This window comes from Elgaria multicarinata, chromosome 10 (assembly GCF_023053635.1).
Source record: "Elgaria multicarinata webbii isolate HBS135686 ecotype San Diego chromosome 10, rElgMul1.1.pri, whole genome shotgun sequence".
Lineage (NCBI taxonomy): Eukaryota > Metazoa > Chordata > Lepidosauria > Squamata > Anguidae > Elgaria > Elgaria multicarinata.
Window position 1 is genome coordinate 18,820,641 of NC_086180.1, and position 12,499 is coordinate 18,833,139.

General features: G+C 41.9%; 2 protein-coding genes across 2 annotated transcripts in view; both read left to right on the forward strand.

Moving 5' to 3' along the window:
* The window catches only part of IBSP (integrin binding sialoprotein), a 347,644-nt gene that overhangs the window by 249,312 nt on the left and 85,833 nt on the right, over window positions 1–12,499 (forward strand). The window lies entirely within an intron of this gene.
* LOC134405025 (dentin sialophosphoprotein-like) overlaps window positions 4,071–12,499 on the forward strand; it is a 49,237-nt gene continuing 40,808 nt past the window's right edge. The window contains exons 1-4 of the mRNA XM_063136084.1: window positions 4,071–4,144; window positions 7,765–7,835; window positions 8,020–8,067; window positions 10,810–11,169. Coding sequence (XP_062992154.1) covers window positions 7,773–7,835; window positions 8,020–8,067; window positions 10,810–11,169 — 471 coding nt within the window. The 5' untranslated portion in view covers window positions 4,071–4,144; window positions 7,765–7,772. The remainder of the gene's footprint in view (window positions 4,145–7,764; window positions 7,836–8,019; window positions 8,068–10,809; window positions 11,170–12,499) is intronic.

Below are 12,499 nucleotides of genomic sequence, written 5' to 3' on the forward strand. Positions count from 1 at the left end.
AACCATCAGTTGGAAATAAGCTTCTTCCAGCTTATAGCTGACTCCTGTTTATTCAAAGCTGTGGGAGAAGGAAGGTAGTCATCTTGTGGGTCTTTTCCTGCCAGGAGTTACCCAGTATCTGACCTTCTTCTGCTGACTGCAGAGCCAACCTAGAAATATAGTAATTAATAATGTCATCAGAACAGAGCAAATGGACAGCTGAAGACTGCATGCCTTTGGCAGGCAGATCTAGGAAAGAAGCCTAATTTATTTATAACAGGGATCTCCAATGTGGTGTTTATGGGTACCCATGTGCTCACAGATACCTCTCTTGGTGCCCAGCAGGTTTCTTGTCCCTCCTGATGTCTTTTTTTATTAATTTCTTAAGATATTTTTTAAATATTGAAAACTAGTCTGCTGGTACGTTGCAAGTACGTCGCCCTCCAGCCCTAACTTTGGCCAGATCTATACCAAGCAAGATAAAATGCTTTGAAAACAGTTTGAAAACTGTTTATGGAATCTGTCCCAGGCTCCAAGAGTTGTCAAAACTGTTATGAACAGTTTTAAAGCAGTACTGTAGATCCTGCCTTTATTTGGGTTCAAGAGTGTTTTTGTGTTTCGGAGCTCTGCCCCCACCTCTGCCTTGTACTTAGGTTCTTAATATTATTCTATTTATATCCCACCATTTTTCCTCTTGTGAGGAATTCAAGGCAGCTTACATGATCCTCCTCCTCTCCATTTTATCCTCACAACAGCTCTGTGAGGCATGTAAAGTTGAGAGTCAGTGACTGGCCTAAAGTCACCCACAGGGCTTCAGGGCTGAGTGAGGACTCCCAAGTCCCAGTCCAACACTCAAATGACAACACCATACTGGCTCTTTGGCAAGTTAATTTTCTTTTAGTTTCACCAGTTTGCATTCTGGGAAATGAGTGCTATGTAAGCCATTCTGCCCACCATAGTAGCCATCTTCTGAATGGACAACTCCTCCCACTGCAGCCATTTTGTGTGGGCAGCCATGACACTCCCTCAAAATTCCAAATGTGACCAACAGCCCAAAAAAGTTGGGGACCCCAATAAATAACTATAGGTATTAAGTATGAGTTGGGAAGAGATATAGGTGTCCTTGTGGCATAATCATATGAAATTTGTAATAGAAGGAGCTGGAATGGACCCCATGTTGGTCTCCCAAACAGGCATCTCTGGAAACAGGAGCAAAGAGTATAGGGTCTGTCAAGATTGCCTGCAGAGGCCATGTGTCAGGGTTCCTTCCTATGACCTGGACCCTGACATATGGTGGCAGCAGTCGGAATTTGACAAAGGTAGAATTTGGCTCTTCAAAAAAGAAGAAAAGGCTTTACCAATACAACTGATGAGGCAGTATATTTTATTTTTGCATCTGTGGATTAAGGAACAGCAAGTTGAGCCAGTATCTGTCTATGAAGAAACTGCTCTGATTGAGCAATGCAAAAGGGACAATTTGCAATGGGAAAAATAAAACTGTAGAAAAGCCAGGGACGACCAAAGCATAAGGAAGGAGCAGAAAGATGCAGATTGAAGAAGTCCAGGTGAAGCTTAGGGTAAAAGAACGTGCATTTTTGCAACTTTTAGTTTCTTTTAACGCCTTTTGCATCACTCAGCTCTGTTGACTAACTACCTTTATTATAATTTGGTTGTTTTCATTCACTAGTAAACTGTTGTGTTTAACCTAAAGTGTCTGGAGTGTCACTCACCCCACATCTATATCCTAAACCCCATGTTACTGGGAAGGGGATGGTAAAAAGAAGGAAGGTGGGACTCTTAAGGAGGCAAGAGATCCTTAAAGAGTTACTCAGGGGGGTCCAGGTTGAGTAGGAACCCTGACACCAAGAAAGCCCCAGATCAGTGTGTGTGTGTGTTGCTCAACATAGGAAGCTGCCTGGCACCTCAGACGTAAGCTGTATCCATTCCCGAGAGCAGCAGTGACTTCCAACCCTTGAGATGGAAAACGGCTGGGAATTATCAGAGAGATTTTTTTATGAGATTAAAAAAGAAGAAGCTTCCCCTCCTGGTGCTTTATAAAGCTTGAGTTTTCAGACCAGCTTGGGAGAAGTCCTTCCTGGCAGCTATTCCTAACATTCCTTGTGGGTGTTATGAGGAAGTGGCCGGGCTTTGTGTGGGGAAGTGGGGAAGCTACTCCTTGCTGTCATGACTCTTCGGCTGCTTGAATGAGCTTTCTCAGCCTCCAGTTCCTCATGTCTCACTAACAGGATGTGGCAAAGTTTTATTTCAGTACAAGCTGGGTGCAGTTGATGGTGCAATTGTTCCTAGTGCCTCCATATAGGGATGGCAGAAACGCCCTATTTCCAGTCTGTATCGCTTTTTACATGCATTTTATTCCGGTCCATGCTGTCCAATTTCCACATTGATCCGCGGATTTTTAAAAGTCTGTGAAAAGATTTGCCTTTAAGTATGTATTTAAACACACATACTTTTAACCTGACCCCCCAGGCCATGTGATGCATGTGACACAGCACTCCAAACCACAATAAATGATCAGCATTCACGTATCCAGTTTATAAAAAGAAAAAATATATATAAACAGTCTTGAAGCAGTTTTTAAATCTGTTTGTACAATGTTTCTTTTATAAACTGGATGTGTGATTGCTGCTGGTTGTTTACTGTGGCTTGGCATGTTTTTAAATGCATTTTATCTCAAAACACAAATTTCAAAGTGCATTCTAGCTCAAAATATGCATTTTAAATGTATATTGCGTTGAGAACTGCATTGCAACATTTGAAGAAGTGTAAAATCTGATGGATAGCTATTTTTCCATTGGTCCAGCAGTCTGGGAGGTGTGAATCATGTCAGTCTGTGTTAAAATATGCAAGGTGAGGTTTTGGGGTCCCCCCCTTTATTTTATTTTATTTTATTTATTTATTTACCGCACTTATAAACTGCTCTATATCTAAAAAATATTCCCAAGTCTTAAACAATGGAATAAATAAGTAAATGCCAAAATACAAAAGGATAAAAACATTTGAAATTAGATTACAACAATAAAACTATGGCTATCAAGTCAAGGTGAATGATAACCTTATCAAAATGGTAATTATTCCAATGCAATCAATAAATATACATTTTTATTTAGACCACAAAAAAGAAAAAAAAAGGTAGGATTCCTCTAGCTTGCCCACCACTTTGCAGTGCATTTAATAACTTCTGGACTTTTCAAGAATGTGGAAGACCAATGTGATAAAAAAGAACCTACATATTATTGCGCATAATTTACTGGTTAGTGTGTTGGTTTCTAAACTGTGGTCTGAGTCTAGATTCACTTTCAGATGTTCCTTGAAATTATAATGAAACTAACAGGGGGCAATGCTCAAAAGCCAGAGGTTTCTTTGATGGGTCTACCGCAGACTGAAGAGGCAAGCCTCTTTACAGTTCCAGTTGATTCTGAAAAACATCACGCCTCTTCCGCAGCTCAAATAGCCGTAGTGGAAAGGCAAAAGAAAATCCCAGCTGTGCTCACGCTTCTCCTCCATGTCTCCCTGGAACATACAGTTTTGTTGTATCACAGCCACAAAGGGCAAATTCAGCAGTTTCGTCTTAACTTGGAAGCTGTTCCTAGTATCCTCCTACACAGTGGCTGTAAGGCAAGAAGATATGGTAACCTACAAATAATTTTGCTGAAGACACAGCTCTTGGGAGCACTTCAGCACAAACTGTCTGGTTGTACAAGACATATATTACCAGGAAACAGCCCCGACTTGACAATGACAGCACACAGGCTATATATGTGGGTGATGCTGCAATTGTTTACACTCATAAACCTGCATGCATGTGAAACAGCATAAATTTAGAAATCTAAATGAACCCTTAGCAGGAGCTCTCATTAAATGTAAACTGGTCTAGTCATTTTGAGAACCACAGCTTATTTTTAGGGGAAATATGCATCTGGGGGCAGAAGGAAGTGTGGGCGGGCTGGATGACTGATGACACCTTATGACATCATCCTCTTCCTCAAGGCTGCTGATTGGTTCCTTCTTAACTGAAGCAGAGTTTAAATTCATGCACTGTCATAGAAGATGCCAAAAACTGATATTTGAGAATAAGATAGAAAATTTATCTGCAGTGGTGGAGCAATTAATAATCCTAGAGGAAACCTATTGAACAGGCATACAGGTAAATACTTTAATTCCTTTCGTTGTTCTCATGTTGTTAAGAATGAATCAAACACAGGTTGTACCTGTTCGTATTGTGTTAACGAGAGCTCTTAAGTCAGAATCATATGAATGAAGAAAAAGATTAAATGCCAGTGCTCATTAAATGATCTTTCATATACTCGAGGTAAAAGATGAGAATAAAAGTCTTAAAGGGGTTTCTTTACAACAAAGAGCTTTGATCAGTTTGATAATTAAGGGGTTTGATGATTAAATGCATTCAACAATGGGAATGTTTAAAAAAAAATCAAAGGAAATTAAAATGTAAATATGTGCAAAAGAAAAGCCGTAACAATAAACTGAAGAGAATTTTTCTTCCAAATTAATTTTAGCTTATACCATACGTTTTATTTTTATGATTTCTTGTTGAGTTATCTATTGCCCCTCTGGTTGAGTATACTAACGGACTCTGGGCTGAATCAAACATGTGTGTTCATCTTTTGATATCTCAGTGATTGTCACCTAAAGGTATGAACCGGCTCTACCAAAATGTTGTGTTTCAGTTGTCATCTGTTCAAATGAAAGTTCTAGCTGCAGTGATAATTCATCTATGGCAGGAGTTTTACACCTGCAAGTCATCACCTGAGGCTAGTTAGCAAATGATGAACATCCACCTGTTAACAAGCTAGTTGTATAGCAGATATCAGCCTTGTTCTTTCTTGGATAGCTGCAATTCACTTCTATGCAGCTGTCTGGAGCTTCTTGGGAATACAGTCGAAGGGCCTGAATTTGTGGAGCAAGGGAGCATTTTTTTTTTATTAGTTCACCACATCGTTCAATGCTTCTTGACCAAACAAGCTGTTGGTATGTGCTTTGTATGCACCAAGAGATAATGATGTAGCTCCCAAATCACATGGGCTGCTAACTAATCCCAATGTGTATTGAGAAGAATGTGTACATAAACAGATGATCATCTGGAGCTATGGAAGGCACTTCTTTATTCCCGTTACCACGGAAGCAGATTCAGCAGCTTGATAACTGTAAAAATATAATACTGTATTTCTTTGATTGTAAGACGCCATCGATTGTAAGACGCACACTAATTTCAGTACCACCAACAGAAAAAAACCCTAAGACACACCCACGATTCTAAGACGCACCCCATTTTTAGAGATGTTTATATGGGGGGGAAAGTGTGTCTTAGAATCGAAGAAATAGGGTATGTGTGTGTGTGTGTGTGGAGAACCAGGCATTTGACTTTGGTTGTGGGTAGGGGGAGTTTCAATTTCCCTACCTGCCTTTGCTTCCTCTAGTCTAACTTCCCTAACTTGGTACCATCCAAATGCTTTGAACTACAGCCCCTATCATTTCATGAACATTGGGTCATGCTAGCTGGAAGTGATAGGAGTTATAGTCCAAAACATCTGGAGGGCACCAGGTTGAGGAAAGCAGCCCTCATCCATATAACTCAGTGATGAAATTGACTAGGTAATGTTACAAGAAGCAATTTATCGTCTAGTTAATTTTGTTCTGTATGGAGATTCGCCAGCAAGAAATGCATATATTTTGAAGTGGATGTTTGATACCTCCGTTCTTTGAAGCATTCAAAAAAGCAATTTCAGCACAATCCTATCCATGTCTACTCTGGCCACACTGATTTTAGTTGGGCTTACTCCAAGTAAGTAGATAAAGAATTTTAGCGTTAAAGTTTTTCAAGCCTGTAATATTTATTATTTATTTATTGCATTTCTGTACCGCCCAATAGCCGAAGCTCTCTGGGCGGTTTACAGATGCTGTTCAATTCCAGCTCTCATCAGCCCAAGAGCATAGCCAATGATCATGATGTCCAACATCATTTGGGGGGGGGGGGCTGGAGGCTTCCCATCCGTGTATTATAGGAACATTTGTGAATAACTATTTCCTGCAGGCCCTACCCTGCAAGCCAATGGCAATACCTAGGGAAGAACATTTTTCTCAGAAGGTCAAACAGCAGCGTGTAAATTGAAAAAAAACCTATGTATTTTGTGACAAATTTCTAAAATAAGTTAAGTACAACCTAGCAAAATATAAGCACATCTAAGTACTACTGATTGTAATAATAGTTTAATAATAAGTAGTTGGATCCAAACTTAGTCATACTTAGGCTGGATCCATTTATATCAATGAGACCTAAGTTGTTGATTTCAATGGGTCCACTCTAAGCATGACTAAGCCAGGACCCAACCCATTAAGGTGTGTGTGTGTTAGATTATGTTATTCATCTTGGGCACTGTCCATGTCATGGACATTCATACCAAAATGCAAGGTCATTGTTCTGTGGACTCTCTTCAGCATTTCCACAGTACTACTTGAAGTATTGTGCAGCCAAAGCAATGATGGCTCTAGATAATTACTTCAACTTTTCTGAAAAGCTATCAATATTCCATATACAACCATTTGATTTTCTCCAAAGGAAATTTTCTAAGCAAGAAGTTGCCATTCCAAGTGTGATCTCTCCATAAGAAGTTATTTTCATTTGTATACATGGTATACTTTTAGTTGCATAAGGATGTACGGAATACGATCCGTGCTTGTTTTGCAGATTGTCAGGCATTTTTCATTCTGTTGTCTTCTCATTGAATGAATAACATTTTCCCCATTCAGAAAAGTGGGCAAAAAAATCTGCTTGCAATTACATAACTTTTGCAGGCAAGTAAGATTTGTGCATGTTTTTCTTAGCTCAGCGTACAATCAATGAGCAGAGTGCACAAAGAAAGAATGCAACCTAGCAGAAGCTTGCAAGAGATCAGAGGTGTATAAAATGTTTTTAATTAAATTATATTAGCATATTTCCCAGGAACTTTTGTATTTTCATAAGACTAATTTTGCATACAAGTCCAGAAAGGTGTGTTTTTTTTTAAAAAAAAAAAAAAAGTCTGCAAATTGCAGAATCTGCATGTCTTGGAAAATGCTACTCTGCTGCAAAATCCGTGGGTCAAATTCATAGAAATCTGAATTGATTTGAATTTATTTCAGATTTCTTCAACATCCCTAAAGAATTTCTTTCTTTTTTATTTATTTATTGCATTTTTATACTGCCTGATAGCCGAAGCTCTCTGGGCGGTTCACAAAAATTAAAACCATGAAAACCATTAAAAATATAAAACAAACAGTATAAAATGAAATATAAAAACACAACCGCAGCAATGTAGAAATTAACAGAGATTTAAAATACAGATGCAGCTAGAGTACACAGCATAACACTCTCGTTGCCTGGGAAATAAAATCTGCATGTACCTTTTGGTTTTCTTCTATAGTTCCATCGCAACATGCAACATACGATCAGACATTGTTTTAGAAAGTCCAGCTTTGTTACTGTAAGCATGCAGAAAAGCACTGTGTCAACCTAAAGTCAGCAGCTGATACCCCATGGGGCCAAACTTGGCCTCCAGCAACCCCAAATGGGCCTGCCACTCACCTGTGCCATCCTATAAAATACCTTTTCACCTTAGCAAGCCTAGTCTATGTTTTTCAATACCAGGTAGTCAAGTATACATTGGCAGCAACGTGGTGAAAAGAAAATAGAGGCAAGGGACCCTTTACAGTTGCTGACCCCTTATGTAAATTCTCTATTTTAACACACTTCCTTTGATGTTGTTTTAGACACCAAAATGAATACCCGGAGGACTGCACTCTTGCTTATCTCCCTGTGGGCTCTATCCTGTGCCCGTCCTGTAAGTACCTACTAAAAACGGCATTGCAACTTTGGGATTTCATCATGTTCTCCACTGAATTAAATGGGATGTCAAAGCATGTGGCCTGGGCTGGCATCCACCCTTTGTGCTGATGTCTATCTCAAGAGTTTATTTAATAAGATACCGCTATTCATTCATGTTTTTCTTCTTCTAACATGACCAGGTATCCAGACACCAGGGTACACACCACAGGAGCTCTGAAGAACGCTGGGTAAGCAAACCTTCATGATTTTTCTTTCCTGTTTCAAATGATGTCCTTACATCCAATGTACTATTTTGCCACAAAAGTTATCTTGGGAGTCAAAGACAGGAAAGAACGCTATGCATTTCCTGAAACCTATTTATTTATTTTAAGTATTTTTATTCCTCTCGTCATCCAAAAAGTCTCCCAGAGCAGCTTACATATAATCAGTAAAACAAGACAGTCCTTGCCTGTTGGCTTACCATCAAAAAAGACCTGGCACAAAAGGAAAAAGGAATGAGGAGGGAAGAGGGGAAAAATATGTGACTTTCAGCAGGGCTGGTGGAATGGCCCTGCTTCCCCTTCCCAACTCCCTCAGTACAGCCTGCTGAAATGGCTCCTAGTGGTGACAGTTGAGGGAGGAGGAGCTTTCATGGGGGGTGGTCTTAGTCAGGGCTTGAGAGCAGGGTCACACTAAATGCTACACAAGAAACAAGCAATCCAAGAGACAACACGAACCCTTCACATGCTGAGGGGTGATGTTGGTGAAGGCATGTGGTAGCCGCATGGTGCCAGGATTGTTCAGGCAGCATTTCTGTCCTTATCTCTGGTCTTCTGTGGTGTCACACAGCACACCCTACTAGAAAGAAGCTCCCATCAAAGTACCCTGACGCAAGGGAATGAGGCTTTCCGCTGCTGGAATATACGCATAGGGCTGGAGCCAGTGTTAGTCCTACTTAGAGTAGACCCATTGAAATTGATGAAGTTTAAGTTGGTTATGATTTCAATGGGCCTATTCTATGTAGGACTAAATCTAGATCTAACCCATAGGTTCATATTTGTACATATTAAGATAATACCAGAAATTACATGATAGTCTACAATCACATGGAATGATTGATACTAGGGCTGAGCACGGACCCCCTGAACTGCTTCATAACCCAATCTGCAACTTTTGGATCGGGCTGATCCGCTTTGGGCTGATCTGACCCTCCCCTGCTCCACTCCGCGGAGCGAGATCCGGAGGGGCGGATCGACATTTTGCCCCCACTTCCCCACTTACTTGCCTCCACAGCAGGCGGTGAAGGCAGATAAGTGGGGAAGGGGGCAAAATGGGGGCAAAATAAGCCCCCTCCCCCTTACCTGGCTCCACCACCATCACCGCATGGACTGCAGTGGTGGCGGAGCCAGGTAAGACCCCCTCCCCCCACTTACCTGCCTCTGTCGCGGTCCAGTGCAGGCTTGAACTGAGGCCTGGGCCTCAGTTGAAGCCTTTGCCAGACTGTGATGGAGGCAGGTAAGCCCCCCTGCCCCCTTACCTGGCACTGCCGTCATCGCCACATGGACTGCAGTGGCGGCACCAGGTGAGCCCCCCTCCCCCCACCTGTGTTTGGAGCTCCGGATGGAGGCGAACCGCTTCACCTCGATCCTCAGCTCCCTGACCTGATCCGGATTTGCTATCTGAATCGGAGCGGAGCACAGCCCTAATTGATACATGTGTATTGTGAATTAAAAAAAGGAAAAGGGTAACAAAACAAAACAAACAGAAACAGACCAACAAGAAAAGACACACAAATAGAAAAGTCACACTAACAAAATAATTCCCCCAATAAATAGGAATACATGTATTTAGTGCAGAATGATGAAAAAGACAATGCGTTGGATCCAGATTAAGTTAAGTCACATTGAAATCAATGTAGAAAGTTAGTCACGATTAACTTATGTCCCATTGATTTCAGTGGGAACAATGTGCAACTAACAAGCTGCAATCCTACAACTATTTACCTGAGAATACACCCTATTCTACTTAATGGGACTTATTTTTGATTAGACACATATAGGATGCACTGAGACCTGGACCCAGCTAATAGGCATTCATCAGTAAAACAGAACAATTATGAAATCACATTATTAATTGTAATTATGAAGTTACATTGCTATTAATTGCCATGGGCATTAGTGGCCCTGATCCTTTCCCAATTTTTCGCCCCTCAGTCCCCTCACCACAGAGGAGCTCATGAATAATGCAAGTGCAGCTCATGCATAGTGAATTCCTCCTTCAAAATTTGCATGTGGTGCGGACCCTCCCCTCCTCCACATACCCCGATTGGCCACTTCCATCCCCTTCCCCTTCTCCACTACCGCCGACAACCCAATCGCATGGCTGTGGCTGGGGCCTTCCTGATTGGCCAAGCAGGGTTGTCCATCATCCAACTGGCGGAGGGGCTGCCCTGCCTGTTCGGCGTGCAAGAAATTAATTGCTATTAAAGCTCGAGCTTTGAACTTTTTTGAACTTTCAAAATTCTCTGCATGTCTACACTACTGAAACTTCAGTTTAAAACAAAAATGAGCAAAATTGATCTGGTAGATCTTGAGTAATAAGCCTTACCCTACCATATTCTGAAATAAGATCAATAATGAAAAGGCGTCATTAATGATAGGTTCCTCATCTTTAATGGTTATGTGGAAGGCAGATACAACATGGTCCACCCAATGCTAGGAGTAATATACTTACTGCATTTGGCTGGTGCAGATGGGTAAAATTTTGTCCAGTTCTTTGTTTGATAAGAACATACTAGAATCTGCAAATTTCTTCATAAATATGACAGAAAGAACTAGAGAGTTTAAATAATTGAATGCGGTAGAAAGTGAAACTGACAATTGTGAACTGCTCAGAGAGCTTCGGCTATTGGGCGGTATAAAAATGTAATAAATAAATAAAAGTTACCCATCCCTACCTGCAGTAACGCATCCTTTCCACCTTTTGTACAGGCAAATGGAGACAGCTTGAATGATTCAACAGATGTTAGTGATGAAGACAGAGGGAGCAGGCTAAGTGTAAGTGCAGAAAGCAGAAGAAAAGATGTTGATGCCAGTGAACATGACACAATCAGCCACGAGAGCAGTGAAGGGAACAGTTTGGCCAGAAAAGTATCCAGCGATAGCCTTGAGAGCATCTCAGAAGATGACCATGAATGGAGCACTCGGGACAATGAGGACAGCAGACATTTCAGACCCCACCTAGCAGTTCATAGGAAATGGGCTGATGACGAGGATTCCCACGACCATTCTGACCTGAAAGAAATGAATGGAGGCAGTTCTGATGATCAGTCGGCTGACAGAATGTCTATGGTAGGTATTCCAAACATTCTGGTACAAACCTTGGAACTGTAGTAGATCAGCGGCATTGATGGTCTTTCAGCCCAAGGGTTGGATTCAATTTCAGAGAAGCTCTTGCCCTTTGGGGAATCCCAGGGGGGCAGATTAGGACCCCAGGCAGGCCAGAGTGGGACCATGAGCCTGAGCTTCAACCCCCTTGCAGTTGGTGGAAGTGTTTCCCCAATGTAAACAACTGAAATTTTAGTGATCTCAATAACATTCTCTGTAAGTAACATGAAAATCCATCAAGGTCCCCCAGATCACTCACTGTAGAGAATATTTTCTCCTTTGGTTCCTGTATTGTTCTTCTAGTCCACACTGACCTGCATTCTACTCCTTCTGATTTCTGGTTTAGCTAGAGCCCACTTTGCACATTACTCGCATGAAGGGAACGTGGCCTGGGCTTCCACTGCTGGTCCTGCCCCTGATGTCACATAGCTGGGCTTGCCCCTTCCCAAATGTCCACCCATTGAGTGCAGGTGTCCGAAGAAGATGGCCTACATGTGAAATGATGTGTAGAGGTTCCTCTTTAGGCCTCTTTGCTAATCAAGTGGATGTTGGGGCGGGGCTAGGCCAGGGGTGGAGCCAGTGGGACAGACCCACATGTTCTACATGATGCTATATTTCATGCAAGTGACCCATGAAAAGGGCTCAGGGGAATTTCTAAAACGAATTCCAGAACTGCGGTATCTTTCTTCCTCTAGACGTGCACTACCTTTGTGGCTTTGAGGGTTACATGTGGTATTGGTTGATGGGGGCAAGGGGGAATTGCTAGGGATGTTGAGGGCGCCTGACTGGACTCAATTCTTTGAGCACCCCGCAGCCTGACGAGTGCCTGGCAGCCCTTCAACCTCGTCCAAAACTTCCATTGTAGCACATAATTGAGATTCCTTTAAGGCCACCATTTATGCAAGGTAGGAAATGCGTAATTTCTGGAGCCTCTGTGTGTGCAGCAATGGAGGCTCCAGATGAGGGTGGATGGGCCCACAACTTTGTTGGGTGCTCGCCTAGCCACAAAAAAGGTTGCACATTGCCCCAAGCAGAGGTGGGCAACGGCAGCTTGGCAAACATCTGATGGAGCCAGATGAGAGTGAGTCCATCCATCCTTAGGAATTGTGCATACATGCATTACTTGCAAGCACACACACACACTTCCTCTACAGATATACATACCACCCCTTAAATATACACAGGCACTCTTCCCTCCAACATGCACACAGACTCTTCCACAATAAATAAATACACACACGCACACACACACACACACACACACACACACACACACACACACAAATACATACAT